At 51.0% G+C, this 14,685-nt stretch overlaps 1 protein-coding gene across 1 annotated transcript in view; it reads left to right on the top strand.

The window, feature by feature from the left end:
* The window catches only part of C4H1orf198 (chromosome 4 C1orf198 homolog), a 35,058-nt gene extending 20,798 nt beyond the window's left edge, over positions 1-14,260 (top strand). Inside the window, exons 3-4 of the mRNA XM_006055554.4 lie at positions 8,211-8,756; positions 11,261-14,260. Of these exons, the coding sequence (XP_006055616.3) occupies positions 8,211-8,756; positions 11,261-11,317 (603 nt within the window). The 3' untranslated portion in view covers positions 11,318-14,260. The remainder of the gene's footprint in view (positions 1-8,210; positions 8,757-11,260) is intronic.
* Positions 14,261-14,685: the final 425 nt, after the last annotated feature.

Raw genomic sequence — 14,685 nt, 5'->3', positions numbered from 1 at the left:
AAGTTTTATTAAAGTATAAAGGAGATAGAGAAAGCTTCTGACATAGGCATCAGAAGGGGGCAGAAAGAGTACCCCCTTGCTAGTATTAGCCATGGAGTTATATACTCTCTAATAGTTATTACAGTAAATCAAAAGAATGTCTGGAGGTTATAAAGACCTCACTAGACCTACTCCCACAATTTACACCTTAAGATAACAGGATTAGCCAGAAGGTTTTTTCCAGAGACTGTCCTCAAACAGGATACATTATTGTTATATAATCCTAAGGAATGTAGAGGGACAAAAAAGTTTGTCCTTTCTTCCTCCTTGAGAATTCCAGACCCCTGTCTCCTTGGGGACCCCTAGACTTCTTATCAACCTGCCTAGGAAATGACTCTCTCACTTCCTTGGCTCCTGCTCAGTCTTCTAGCCTGCCCTCCCCTCCTGGGTCGCTTCCTTCGTAGACTGTGCCAGGCCTGGGGCCTCTGTTGCTCTGACATCTTGCCCATGGAAAGGAGAGGCTCAGAGGCAGAAGTGCCTGTCGCAGCCGGTGAGGCGCTCTTGGTCGTCATGCTCCCCCTCATCTGTCAGCCTTGCAGGTGTGGTGGCCCAGAGGGGGCCTGGAGGGCCTCACGGTGGATTCCTGTCTCATGCTCCTGAGGTTTCAAGAGGAAAACACTCAGCCTTGGAATGTTCCACAGAGGGGAGGAGAGGATTCTTGGCATTCCTAGTCCCTCTGGGCTGGGGAGTTTAGAGGAGACTCCTACAGCGGCAGGTCAGGCCCTGGCACTGGGGAGCTGGACTCTGGGGACCCCACCCCCACCGTGCTTTCCTCCCCCAGGCTGTCTGGAATTTTCCTCTGTCTGCCCGAGTTCTTCCCCTGAGGTTCAGCTGCCTCACTGGGGACAGTAAGTAAGCTGGGTGGGAATCAGCTCCTTGATCTTTAACGGTCAGCACAGACCATGCCCACAGTAGGGAGGCCTCCTAGCCCCTCTTCAGGAGGAGAAGTAAATGCCCGGGCACAAAAGCATCTCCACACACCGAGGTCGGGGAACTGCAGGCACGTTCAAGTCTTCCACCCTGGGAGGTCAGTGTGACTACTCCTGGTGTGGGCCAGGACAGCGGGGCTCAGAGAAGGCCGTAACTGGCAGGCAGGGGAATCAATGAAGAGAGATTGGAGCTTGGATCTGCCTGTGGCTTGCAGGCATCACCTGCCCATGGGGGACAGAAGGGTGTTCCATCAGGTTATCCGTACGTGGAGGGTTCCCTGGGTTCCCAGTTATGGCTCTGCCTGGCTCTCCCTCTTCACTGCCAGCCCAAAGTTTCTGAGAAACAGGGGGCCATGGAGCCGTACCATCCCCCCATCACAGCAACACTCCTGCTTGCAGCCCCTTTCTGAGACCCCCGTCTCTTCCCTGCAGTGAAGTCTCCTTCCCTGATGTCCCTGCCTCTCACTTACCTTCCTGAGATCCAGAGCGGACCTGTGGTCCCCTGCTCTTGACCTTTCCATTCTCTCATGGGTGCAGTAACCTGTCAGCCTCTTCAACCCAGGGCCCAGCCTGCTTCTTTGACCCCAAGGGTCCTTCCTGCTGGTCTCTCCTGCAGCCCTGAGCCCCGCTTCACAGACCCGATGTCTCCTGCCTCCTTGCCTGGCCCACCCCGCCCTTGCCCTCATCCTGCCCAGCCCCACTGCCTTCCCCATGCAGGCCCAGAGCAGATCCTGTTCCTTATGGTTTGCCCAGTCATCTCAGCAGCCTGGCAGATCCCACAGGCCCTGATCTGTGGTGAGCACCTCGGGGGCATTTCCTTGACAAATCCCAACAATGCATCCTTTTACTGATGAGGAAACTGAAGGCTGAGTGAGGTGGGTGGGCTGGACATCCGAGCCCAGACCGTATCCTTCACCCTGAGCTGTGGCCCTCCCCCTCCTGTGTCCCCTCTGAGGAGCACCGCACTGGATGGGCATGCATTCGTGCTGTTGGTACTGGTCTTTGCTGGGGCATCTTATCCCTATGAGGTGACAAGGCCTGGAGGGCAGAGGCTGCTCTTCCCATGACCTGATGACTACAGCTCCTCACACTCGCCTCGTCTTGGGCATCTGTGGGGTTTTCTCCAAGCTCTCGTTGCCATGGAGCCCAACAGCTGGGTGGAATGGTGCTGAACTCCCTATTGTCTGCCTGGCTCCCTGGGGAAAACACCCAGGGTCTCGGGATCAGGGGCTAGTGGTCCCAGGCTCTATCCGCCAGGCCCCACTTGCCTGAAGGGTCTGACACCCCCAGTCTCAGTGGCTGGGCCTTGCTGTCTCCTCCAGGTTGTCATTCTGCTAATTTTGAGATTCTAAGTTTTTAGTATCTTCCCCTCTTCTTCCTCTTCCTTCTTTGGAGGGGGAGGTGGGGAGGATAAATGTTAAACGGTTTGTGAATTTATGAGGATTTGCTCTAGTAAACTATTATATTTTCTAACAATGTTTCTACAGCCTTTGTCTCCACAGTTTAGATCTGCCGCAGGCTGCCAAGCCAAACAGTTAGTTTTGGCTGCCTGCACCCTCCTTTACTGAAATATTACACATTCCTCTCCAGTGAGTGGGACGTAAAAATAGAGCCTGGGCTCAGTTGTGGTCTTTCTGTTTTTAGAACAGACGTGGCCAGCTGAGACCCAGGTCCCCACATGGGCAGCTGACACCCAGGCTTGGCCCAGCTGGCCTGAGCCCCCCGGGTACACAGCCCTGGGCTCTCGCCATCACCTGGGAGGTTGCAGGTGGGGTCCTCAGCATCAGTGTGCGGGGAGAGGGCTTCCTGAGTACTCCCACCTCTCCCGTCTCAGCCCTGTTGTGTGAGACTGTGGGCTTGAGTACCCCCATGGGGTACTTGCTGTCTGAGTCGGGAGCTATTGACCTTGGGCTGCTTTTTACACGAGGCACCCCATTGCTGGACCCAGTTCAATGTGGCTACCGGGTTCCTGAGAGCTCTTCCTCTGCACCTGGAGAAACTGACTTTTTTCCAGGATGGAGAACATCACACGAGAGCTCCCTGACTTTCTAGCATTCATCCCAGGCTCTGGAGGTGGTCCCCCTGCTGGCTTGCCAGGTCCGAGGCTGGGCTGTCCCCTCCTTCTCACTGATTGGCTCCAGTGTCAGAAGACCCCCTTTCCTAGCCTCAGGGGTGTAGGGAAAGATGAGGTCAGAGATTTCACGGGGAGCCTACGGGACAGCACAGTGGCTACACCATGTCCCTGCAGGGAGTGTCTTGCTCAGACTGCACGCCTGATAGTGGGCCAGGATGGGGCTCCAGAGTCTCACTCACTTCTGGGCACAGACACTGCCTGCGTGTCCCAGCTGCAGGCACTTGGTTTACTCCCCTGGTGGCCAGAGGAAGGCGGGAGGGGGCCAGTGCCCAGAGGGCGATACTGACCTCCCCCAGGGAGCTGAGATACCTCTGGCCAGGCAGAAGAGGAGCAGAGCCCAGTAGCCTGCATTTATTGAGCACTTACTATGTGCCAAGTCTGGTTCTAAAACAACAGTCTAGGGAGGTAAGGGTAATCATTACTCCGTTTTTACTGGAGAAGAAAAGAGCCCGGTTTTGGGTCATTTGTGTGTTTGCCCTTTACTGAGAGGAGCAGGTTCCGGGAAGAAGGTGATTGTGGCTCTGGTTTTGAGCCGGTGAGCAGAAGGCTCTTCAAAAGTGGACCCAGGGCCTGGGGCTCGTCCCAGGAGAAAGCGCAGGAGACAGGTCAGGCTGAGTCCTGGTCTGGGAGGGAAGGACTGCCCAGGGCGCTGGAGTCATGGAGCAAAAGCAAGGACGCCTCCTCTAAAGCACAAGGGGAGCTGCAGTGCAGATGCTGCTTCTCTGTGACCCGGACAACAGTGTCTTTGAAAATGACCAGGAGCCATTTTTCACTGTGTCCTGGTCCAGTTTTGCTGGTATTCTGGGGTCTTGGAGCCAAGCAAGATGAACTGTAGTTAGGAAAAAAAGGCCCTCTGTCCCTCTTCTTTTTCCTTCCCCGCCCCTTCCCAACAGGCACGTGTTACTTTGTTTTTTATCTTATTGTTATTTTTGTCTGCGCTGAGTGCTCTTTTTTGCACCGCTTTCTCTGGTTGTGGCCGGCGGCGGGCTACCCTTGGTTGTGGTGTGCCAGCTTGTCGCTGCAGTGTCTTCTCTTGTGGAGCACAGGCTCGAGGCACATGGACTTGAGTAGCTGGGGTGCACAGGCTTAGTTGCCCTGTGGCATGTGGAGTCTTCTCGGACCAGGGATCGAACCCATGTCCCCTGCATTGGCAGGCGGATTCTTATTGACTGCACCACCAGGAAGTCCCCAGGCATGTGTTTTCAACACAAACCACAACCCTTTGCCTTCTGGGGCGAGAAGTAGGAAAGAAAGAGACCCTTACCAGTGTAGCTGATCAAGGAAAACTGTTTCTTAAAAGGGGGCTACATAATTCTATTTGCAGAATGGAAAACAACAAATGCCTGGTTAAAAAAAAAAAAGACTTAGGAGCTGAATTATATTAGAACTTTATTTCTTCTGTAAGTTCTTATTTTTCCCATTTTCACCTTAGAGTGCCCCAAACCAGGTAGCCACCCCAATTCAGCATGGCCCCCTCTTCTACCCAGATGTCACCCTCCCCAGAGGAGCTGTCACGAGGGCTCCGGTGGCCCAAGGAGCCATGGAAGCCTCCGTGGTTGTGCTGCAGTTTGTCACTTCCAGCTCAGTGCTGCTTGCGTGTCCTGATGGAGGGCCTGAAGCAGCCCTGGAGCCACTGCGACTCTCCCCAGGGTCCTTGCCTTGGCCTGCTGCTGCTCTCTGTATAGACTTGTGTTCAGCCCAGGCTTCTGGGGCTTCTTCCCACTGGAGAAATGTTGATCCTAAAAAAGCCTAAAGTTTGATGAACTGCTCAGTATAAGTACTTTTCTTACCCAACAATTTCCAGATCAATCTCAACTCAGTTCTCTCAGTCTCAATTCCAAGCAGTTTTTATTTTAGCACTTTGCATATTTAAAGAACTCATCATCTCTATGTCCACATTCTCCCTATATTTTATTGTGGAATTTGGAAATATGTGGGCTTCCCAAGTGGCTCAGTGGTAAAAAATCCGCCTGCAATGTAGGAGACACACGTTCACTCCCTGGGTTGAGAAGATTCCCTGGAGAAGGAAATGACAACCCACTCCAGTATTCTTGCCTGGAAAATCCCATGAACAGAGGAGCCTGGTGGGCTACAGTCCATGGGGTCTCAAAAAGTTGGACATGACTGAGCAACTGAGCAACTGAGCAACTGAGCACGCACACACGCACGCATGGAAATATGGAGTATTTGAGAATGATTCCCTCAGAAACCTAAAAATCAGATTAGGTCACTGACATACAGAAATCCTGCTCTATATAAGGATCTCTGGTGTTTATAAAGACATTGTCCATGGCAGCCACTGGCTTTTTATACATGATGTGATGCCCAGCATAGCTGCAAGCCTAGAATCACTTGCTCCAGATTGGAAACCCAGCCACACAACCTCTTAATGGACTATCTCTTAATCTCTTATGTGACCTAGGACAATTCACTCGTTTGCTCCAAACCTCCATATTTCTCCTTTGTAGAATAAAAACTTTTTAGATGAAAAACCCATCAAGAAAGGAAACTGTGTCTGGAGCACTGAGTGGACTCAGAATCTGCATTTGTTTGGAGCCCCAGTAACCTGAGCTTTGATGTCATGTCTTGGGTTTTATATCTTATAACCCTGAGCTTCAGTGCAGCCTGTGCTCATAGCTAGAGTTCCTTGTGGCCTCATCATCCCAAAGGGTGTCCCTCTGGCTATCAGAATCTGGGGTTTGAGGAAAAGTCTCAGCCAAATAGAACATATGCAGCTCCCTGGGCTCAGGTCTCCAGCTTCTGTGGGAAAAGCAGTATTTCCATCCTTGTCCTGACCAACATGTTGCAGTGGTGAGACTCCTGGGAGAGTGTTTATAAAAACTAGATTGGAATCACCATTTATTAAGTGAAGGTGTATGTATTAAAGTAACAGAGAACCATGTTTTAATAGGGAACTGGTGGCTGCAATTGCTACCCTGATATATAGTGAACAGCATTAAAAATTGGGGCAGCCCCTGGCAAACAAATTTGGTATGCATCCAAAATCATGATAGAAGAAAAGTTTAAACCTGCTGTAGTCTGGTATTTCACTTCTGGAAATCTGTCTGACTAAATGAACTCCAAATGGGGAGCGCTATATACAAGAAGATGTTCATGGCAGCCTTAATTATAACAACAAAAATTAGAAGTAGCCAATTGTCTGATAAGAAGAAAGTGGGAAAGTAGATGGTGGGACAGCCACTGAATGAAATATTTTATGCCCTTTAAAACGAATGGTTACAAAGACCACACCCCACCATTGATGATGGTGCTAAGTGAAAAAACAATACCCAAATTATATGCATAGCAGAACTGCAATGTCATAAAACACATATCTGAAAAAGATTACATGAAAATACAAAAAGAAATAGAGATTATGGGAAGAGGGAAAGTTTATGAATGTTTTTTTCTAACTCCCCGAATTTTAGCATATAGTTTTAATACTTTTATTATTTTTCTTTATTTATTTATTTGGCTGAGACAGGTCTTAGTTGTGGCATGTGGAGTCTTTTTAGTTGTAGCCTGTGGGATCTAGTTCCCTGACCAGGGATTGAATCCAGACCCCCTGCACTGGGAACTTGGTGTCCTGGCCACTAGACCGTCAGGGAGGTCCTAATACCTTTATTTTAAAAAGAAGAAGAAGAAGGGATTGTATGCGAGAGTAGAAGTAGAGAGGAAGAGAGCAGTGTTCCAGATGGATTTTAGAGCCACTGAGGCAGCAGATTGCTTGCCCTGTAGGACTTGGGAACAGCCTCCAGGGTGCACTATTGTCAGAGGGGTTAGGTTTCCACCCAGTGATTTGTTGGTCATACAGCTCAACCTTGGCCTTCCCAGGTGGTGTGGTGGTAAAGAATCCGCCTGCCAATGCAGGAAACTCAAGAGATGTGGGTTCTGTCCCTGAGTTGGGAAGATCACCTGGAGGAGGAAATGGCAACCCACTCCAGTATTCTTGCCTGGGAAATCCCACGGACAGAGGAGCCTGGTGGGCTAGCGTCCATGGGGTTGCAAAGAGCTGGATGCGACTGAGTATGCCCAGCTCAGTCCTACTGCTTTTAGTGGTTGGCAGCATCAGAATAAGGCAGTGTCTGGGGGGCACTTGGATGTGGGGTATGGCCTTGCCCTCGGGGGTTCCCCACCTAAGAGGACCAGGATCAGCTGAGAGCAGCAGGGCAACGCTGAGGAGAGCACGCCTGTCTTGTCAGCAGATGCCGCAGGATGGGGGCCTCCAGTAACAGATATTCACTCCCCACAGTTCTGGGGCTAGGGGTCCAAGGTCACAGTGCCAGCAGGTTGGTCCTGGAGAGACTCCTCTTCCTGATTTGCAGACGGCCATCTTCTCACCGTGTCCTTAGGCGGTAGAGAGCGAGCATCTCTCTGTCTCTTCTTATAAGGGCACTAATCCTGTCATGAGGGCTCTACCCTCATGACCTCAACCTAAACCTCTTAAAGGCTTTGTCTCCAAATACTAACTTTGGAAGTTAGGCCTTCAACTTAGGAATTTGAGGCACACGAACATGCAGTCCTTAGCAGGCATGAAGGCAGAGTGTGGGACGGAGGGGCATGGGGGGTGGTGAGATCTTTGCAGCTGCACTGAGGCCTGCCTTTGACTTTCTTGGTATAGTCCAGGAAAGCAGGGTCTGACTGCTGGATTTTTTTCCCACCCTTGCCAGCTGTCATCGATCAGGAAGGAAGAGGCCTGTGAGGTGGGGACTGGGTTTTGGGTCTGCATCCTCACTGCAGTGCTCTTATGCTGACCATGTGCCCTTCCTTGTTGCCAAGGGGACAGTCACCCTCCTCAGGAAGGTGTGGGAATCTCTCTTGACGAGCCAGGTGGGTGATCCGCTCACCAAGCGGAGGCCTTAGTTGTCAGTCAGAGGCAGGAGTCTCAGATGTTTGTAGCATCCAAAGTGAAGGGCCTTGCTCTCAAAGCTTCCGCCGTGTCTCAGGGATGTGATGGCAGTCCTGCAGATCACTACTGAGGACAGACAGACAGTTCCAGCAGAGGGACAGCAGGCGGTCGGTTGCTCCTGGAGAGATGTTTGGGCTGGCACACCCGTTGTGTTGACTGAAGGTGTTGCTGTACTTCTCCCCTCCCCCCATCCCGCTAGAGTCAGATGGAGTTCAGCATCTCCTCCTTATCCATCCAAGAGCCGAGCTGCAGCACCGCCAGTGAGCCCAGGCCAGCATCCAAAGCTCCTCAGGGTTCGCAGGCCCTCAGGGCCCCGCAGGGCGGCAAGTCCTCCAGCCTGGATGCCCTGGGTCCTGCCTGGAAGGAAGAGGAGGCGTCCTTCTGGAAGATCAACGCAGAGCGGTCCCGTGGGGAGGGCCCCGAGGCTGAGTTCCAGTCGCTGACCCCCAGCCAGATCAAGTCTATGGAGAAAGGGGAGAAGGTCCTGCCATCCTGTTACCGGCAGGAGCCCGCGCCGAGGGCCAGGGAGGCGAAGGCGGAGAAGCCCAGCCCCCTCCGCCAGGAGCAGCGGGCCGCTCCCAGCATCAGCACGGAGTGCGAGAGTCCCCAGCCCGCCCAGGCCTGCGCCAGCCCCTCAAGCGAAGCCGGGCCCTCTGGGCCCGTGGGAAAGCCCGTCTCTCCCGAGGTCATGGAGGCTGCGGAGGACATGGAGGATGCTCTGCTCCTGGAACCCGTGCCTGTACAGGTGGGTGTCTGGCTTCAGCCAGGGTCTCCTTGCTGAAGGGACGAGGGCTGCCTCACAGGGGTGGGCGGGTGGGCCACAGATGTTCATGCCTCCTCCTTCCTCTGCCATCCCTCGGCGGCCTGCTGGGTTGTCACACAGCTCGGCAATCAACAGACATGCAGGAAACGTGTTCAGTGAGCCTGTCTGGGTGCCGTGACTTGTCTACTTGCTGTGTGGTTGTGTTTGAGATGCCCCCTACCCTTCCCTGCTTGTGTGAGGGCAGGTGATGAAAGATCGTGGGGGCAGTGAGCAGAGGACTCAAGGGGGAAGCTGGCAGTGTGGGTGGGGTTTAAATGCCAGCTCCACGCAGGGGCCTGGGAGGCTGGGCTGCTCTGTGGGTGAGGAAGGGAGCTGCAGGTGTCCTGAGGGCACATGGGGAAGCAGGCAGGACCCCCAGACCTCCACCAGGAGCAGCTGTGCTTGTTTGAAGATCACAGGAGACTGGCTTCGGTAGTGATGGGCAGCTTCTCGTTTCCAAGCAAAACAGAGTTAGGTGTCCCAAATGGAGTCCTAAGAAAAGGACTTCTTTCTGGGAATGCAGGAGAAGGAAAAGAAAGATCTGAGAGGCTCACTGCCGAGGTGCAGTGAGTTGTGAAGAAAGGGCCCTGCAAGAGAACAGGCAGTGCAAGTGGCTTCTCCATGTTTTCCCAGTGTTCTGGAGCACTGACGTTTAGGCTGCTCTTCATTACTTGAGAAAATTCAGCAAAGAGAAAAGGAAATATTTGGTTAGGACTTTAAACAGAGCTAGTGTTGAAGGATCACGTTAAAATCCAAAATAAATAAATGTGTGTGCGCACGCGTGCACATGTGCGCACGGTAAGTTGCTTCAGTCGTGTCTGACTCTGTGCAACCTCATGGACTGTAGCCCACCAGGCTTCTCTGTCCATGGGATTCTCCAGGCAAGAATACTGGAGTGGGTTGCCATGCCCTCCTCCAGGGGATCTTTCCAACCCAAGGATTGAACCCACGTCTCCTGTGGCTCCTGCATTGCAGGCGGATTCTTTACTGCTAAGCCACCAGGGAAGCCCAAATAAACAGGTAGTGGTATTTCAGAAGAAGGCTGTGGTTTTGAGACATTGTTTTATAATGAACAAAGAGATACTTGGACAAGGCATGTCTGAGAACCATGTCTGGGGGAAGATGGTGGCCTACTCGTGGACCTGGGTGAGGCGATGAGCAAGGCTTTGTTCATGGAGATGGATGGCACTTGCCAGAGCTTTACTGCTTCCTGACCTTCAGAGCTTTTCTGGATGCACTGCAGTGCTTGCTTAGCTCTAGGGAGGCGCAGGGAGGACGGCCATGGGGTGATGCGGGCCCCTGGGTCCCTGAGGAGCACCGCCTTGTGATGCTGGCCCTGAGGCTGGCTTCCTGCCCAGTGGCTCCCTCTCACAGACTCAGGCAGCCCACTGCTCTGTTGAGTCTGCAGTGGGGTCTTCCTCTGGGGGAAGCATTTATATAAGATATGTGAGAGTCTTAATTGTAAAGAGATGCAGGAAAGTGTTTGTGTGGGGAGTGGGGTGGAATGTGGGACAGAGCCCATGAAATCCTCTGAAAGAACTGATTTGTGAGTGCAGAGCAGAGTGAAATGTGGCTGCACCGAGAACACTGGTAGGAAACCAGGAAAAGGAATGTATGCCTGAGCCCCTTTGGCTTTTCAGGCTCTGGCTCAGTCTGAGGGGCAGCAAAGGCCTGAGACCTGCCTCAGGGGGGCTGCTTAGCCCATTGTCTCTGTTGCCTCTGTGGCGCCTTCCATCGGCAGCATGCGGAGGGCGCAGACTCAAGGCTTCCTTGCCCAGGAAGGCTGCAGCCACCAGGTAAACATGTACTTGTGTTAGACCCAGCAGGAGGGTCTCAGGTGGCTGGCGGAAGGCTGTGGAAGTGTGTCTGAGTCAGCTCACAGATGGCCCTTTAAACCAACCCCATATCCTGTAAGTGGGCAGTCTGTGACCTGAGGAATGGTCCTGGGTCAGGGAAAATCACTCCAGAACCTGCCACATAATCTGAAAGAAAGAAGTTTTATATCCTTTCTCTGTACTTTTCACTCCCTCAACTTGGTGGTTTGCTTTGTCTGTCACCGTGTATGTGTGTTTCATATTAGAAAGACTATATCTTCCTAACTTGTTCTCTTACTCCACGGTGACTAAATTTAAACATGCTCCTCATTCAGAAATAGAAGATACATTTTCTCCTTTTCTCTCCAGGTGGGGTCTACAGGCTGCCCTCAGGCGTGCCTGGGGACACAAAGGGACAGAAAGGGATACATGTTGGATCCTGGCAGAGTTTGGCTTGCACTGAGCTTTATTTAATTTTCTGGTTCCCAGCAATGAGGCAAATTGAGGTCAGGGAGCCTCTGAGATGAAGTATGCTATTTCATTTGGGTCATTTTAAATGAGATGCTGTTTTTAGATTGTGCTGACTTGAAAAAAGCCTCATGCCTTACTTTGGTGTTTTTGTCCCTTCTACAGGTCAGCTCAAGTAATGTCATCTTGAAGACAGGATTTGATTTTCTGGACAACTGGTAAAGTGGATTAGACAGAACAAACAAACCAAGAATCCCCAAGTCTTTTCCAAAGTGGTGTGGTGAAGGGGGAGATTAAACAAAAGGGCAGCATTCCCACTCTTTCCAGAATCATTTGGAAGCTGGTTAATGTTGCCTTGGCCAGCTCTCCAGATTTTTCCCTTTTTGGTAAGACCAGATATCTGTGCTATTTTCAACAATTTGATAACAGAAGTTTTACATCTGGAATTTTTAAAAACTCTTAGGAATTCAGTAAATCTTAAAAATAAAAGCTGTGCTCTAGCTCTACCCAATTTCCCCCCTCGTTCGAGAAAGTTTTCTCAACCATGTCACAAAAGTCAGAGAGTGATTCCCACCTCTTCTCTGTCCCCACCCTTTTAAAAATGCACGGGGCTCCTTTTGACGGGTGGCTGTTGAGGATGTCCTCAGTAGTCATGGCGCTGGGCGCCCACTGTGACCACGGGGAGACCTGCCTGCCCCTGAAGTCCACACCTGCAGCCCCAGCTGTCCGGCTTCCCCGTGCGGAAGCCACGCCTCTTCCTCTGCGGAAGCCACGCCTCTGTATCACGTGCCACCCTTCCTTCACATCACTTCCAGGAAACAGATCATGGGCACGTGGCAGAAGTCATCTTGCTACTTACTCAGACTCTAAATCTTTGTTTAACAAGTTGCATGTTTTAAAGTTTTGTATTAACTTTACATGATTTTGTATCTAGATTTAGCAGTTATAGGGCTGCCGCTTTTCTTGGGTTTGTACCAGTTTCCCCTTGGAAGTTCTTTGCTACTTTCCCGACCTTTTAGGTGTTTTCTGTCCCGGGCATCTGCAGGAGTCAGGGCAGATGACAGGCATTGCTGGAAGACCGGGCTCTTCTGATTAGTTGCTTTGGAACCTTCTGGTGTGAAGCTGGCAGGGGTAGCGTATGTCCTTCATCCCAAGGAGTCAAGCTGTGTCACGACGGACCCTCCCTCAATCCTGACCACCGACGGAAGTGGAGTCGTTTGTGCATGGCCCCAGCGACGCCCCCTGGAGGCCTTCGTGGTCATGACAACAGCATCTCCTGGAGGTGGACTTGGCTGCCTGCTGTGGTCTCTGCTGCTGGGGAGGTAGAGAGGGGAGCGGGTTAGGGCAGCTTTGAGCCTACGCAGAAGGGCAAGGTGTCCTCCACCCAAGATGGGATGGCGTAAGGTCAGAGGAGAGCCCCTGCCCAGTGACCCCCAAGTAGTGTGAGCCTGTGATCCATGCCCTGGCGTGATCTTCACGTTGCCTCTCACTGTGTTCTCACCTGACGCCTTAATCCCTGCAAATCCTGCCAGTGAGCACCTGGTTTCAGTATCAAAGTGTGTCTTTTTAAAATGCCTTTCTGTTTCATATGATATTCTGAAATGATTTCTAGAATATTTTATCTGGCTCCAAGGTAAAGCACATGGCAACTTTTTTCCCAGAACACAGAACACAGAAGTCGCTCAGTCGTGTCCGACTCTTTGCGACCCCATGGATTGTAGCCCACCAGGCTCCTCAGTCCATGGGATTTTCCAGGCATGAATACTGGAGTGGGTTGCCATTTCCTTCTCCAGAAAGTTTCTGCCAAAACTGTGGCCTAGCCAGCTTTTGGTTTGGTTTCTGCCAATTGCATTATGTCCCTAAACCTCATTTGGCTCCTTGGGGTCTTGAGTTTGACCTTCCTCCTCTGGTGACTGACTGTACTGTGGTCAACACAAGTTCTTTCTGCCCTGTTTAAGTAGAGTTGAAACATTCAAGGGAAAAAGATTGCTAGCATGGTGATGAGGGGGAAAGAATCCTAGAAATCCCAGATGGAATTGCACAGCTGGGTACCAGCTCTGCAGGTCAGCCACTGAGCTTCAGAGCTGGGCTTGCCAGCTGTCTCCACTTCCATCTTTGAGCGCAGTGGACTGTCTTAGAACCCATGCTTGAAAGCAGGGTCTGCTTAAGGAAAAAAGATGTCGAGAAGTTGCATTCCTTAGTGTTGGCATATCAAGAAAGAAGGATCTGTGTCCTGGGACAGTTAGCCAAGGTGATCTATCTGTTCTTTTAAGAGAGAACTCTTAATTTCTTTTCCACTTTCTCATAAAACCCAATATTCCCATCAAGTTCTCCTGGTAGCTGAGGGGATTTGGGGATTATTGAAAGGTTCTGCCTCTTTTATCATCATCTGGGGTCCAGTACCCAGTGGTATTCAGGTCTCTGTAACAATATCTAAAGTTTCATAAATGTACAGCCTCCTGAGATTAAATGTAAAATCACAGTTTGGGAAATCCTAGAGGGAGTTCTGCAATTGTATTGCTTTGCAAAGTAATAAAACTTGAGAGGGAGCGGTGATGGCCTGGAAGACGCATGTGCATGGGTCACCATCCTGCCTGAACTGTGATTCTCCCCTTAACCCTGGGCAATCCATGTTAAGATGATGCCTTTCACCACCCTCCTGGGAATCTATGTTTGGTATGTCCAAGTAAGGGAAAATTAAACTCACGTTTGCCACTTTTTTTTTTTTTCCCACATATCAAGATGGCATTTCTAAAACCAGACGTTTATATTATTTTTAAAATTCACACTTTTCAGTTGAAGCCTAATGTGGTTTTGCATTCTTCCTCCTTTATCCTGGCCACTCTGTTGTCTGCTCCTGAGTTTTAGCTCAAGGATTCAGTGTCTTGCTTTGGGTGACTGTAACTGCAAATTCTCCACCAGGAAGTTAGAAACCAGTCTCAGTTCTTTCACTTGGGATCGCTTCCCACTTCTGCCCTTTAGGTTTAGGGGTGCCACCTGCTTTGGGAACAGTGGGGCATGGCACTCAGCCGCATTGCACCCCCGTGGGTGTCAGAACAGCCTCTTCTTTGATACACATTTTCAAAAATGAAAAATTCTTACTGACTACTTGTAACTTGGTTGTATTTTATATTAACAGCCTTTAATAAAGCCATTTAAAATTTGTTCAGTGTGTCTCTTTGGGACCTCTGCTGGAGTTAGAAAGCCTGCTAGGATGCTTGCTGTTGAACCCAGAGGTGAATAAAAGGATTCATACTAGTTAAAACCAGCTTGAAACCTTGCTGCAGCAGGCCCCCTTTGCACAGTCCTGCCTTGGCCCTGCAGGTTAGTGGGAAGCAGTAGCCAAGGTGCACAGCCCACAGCAGAAGAGGTGGGCTGTACCCCAGAGAGCTCTCATACAGCCCTCCGGTGACATGGAACCCAGGGCATGTCTTTCTAAGACAAGCTGATGGCATCAAGTGAGTGAGTCAGAAGGGCAGATGCCATCGCCCCAAAAGCTTTGACCTTGAATGTGATTGAACCTGATTTTTCTTGAAAGAAATATAAACTTGGCTCATGAATTCTATTTTGTTCGTTAAGGTGCAGGTGGT

Source organism: Bubalus bubalis, chromosome 4 (genome assembly GCF_019923935.1).
Source record: "Bubalus bubalis isolate 160015118507 breed Murrah chromosome 4, NDDB_SH_1, whole genome shotgun sequence".
Classification (NCBI taxonomy): Eukaryota; Metazoa; Chordata; class Mammalia; order Artiodactyla; family Bovidae; genus Bubalus; species Bubalus bubalis.
This window is presented reverse-complemented; position numbering and strand designations above follow the sequence as displayed.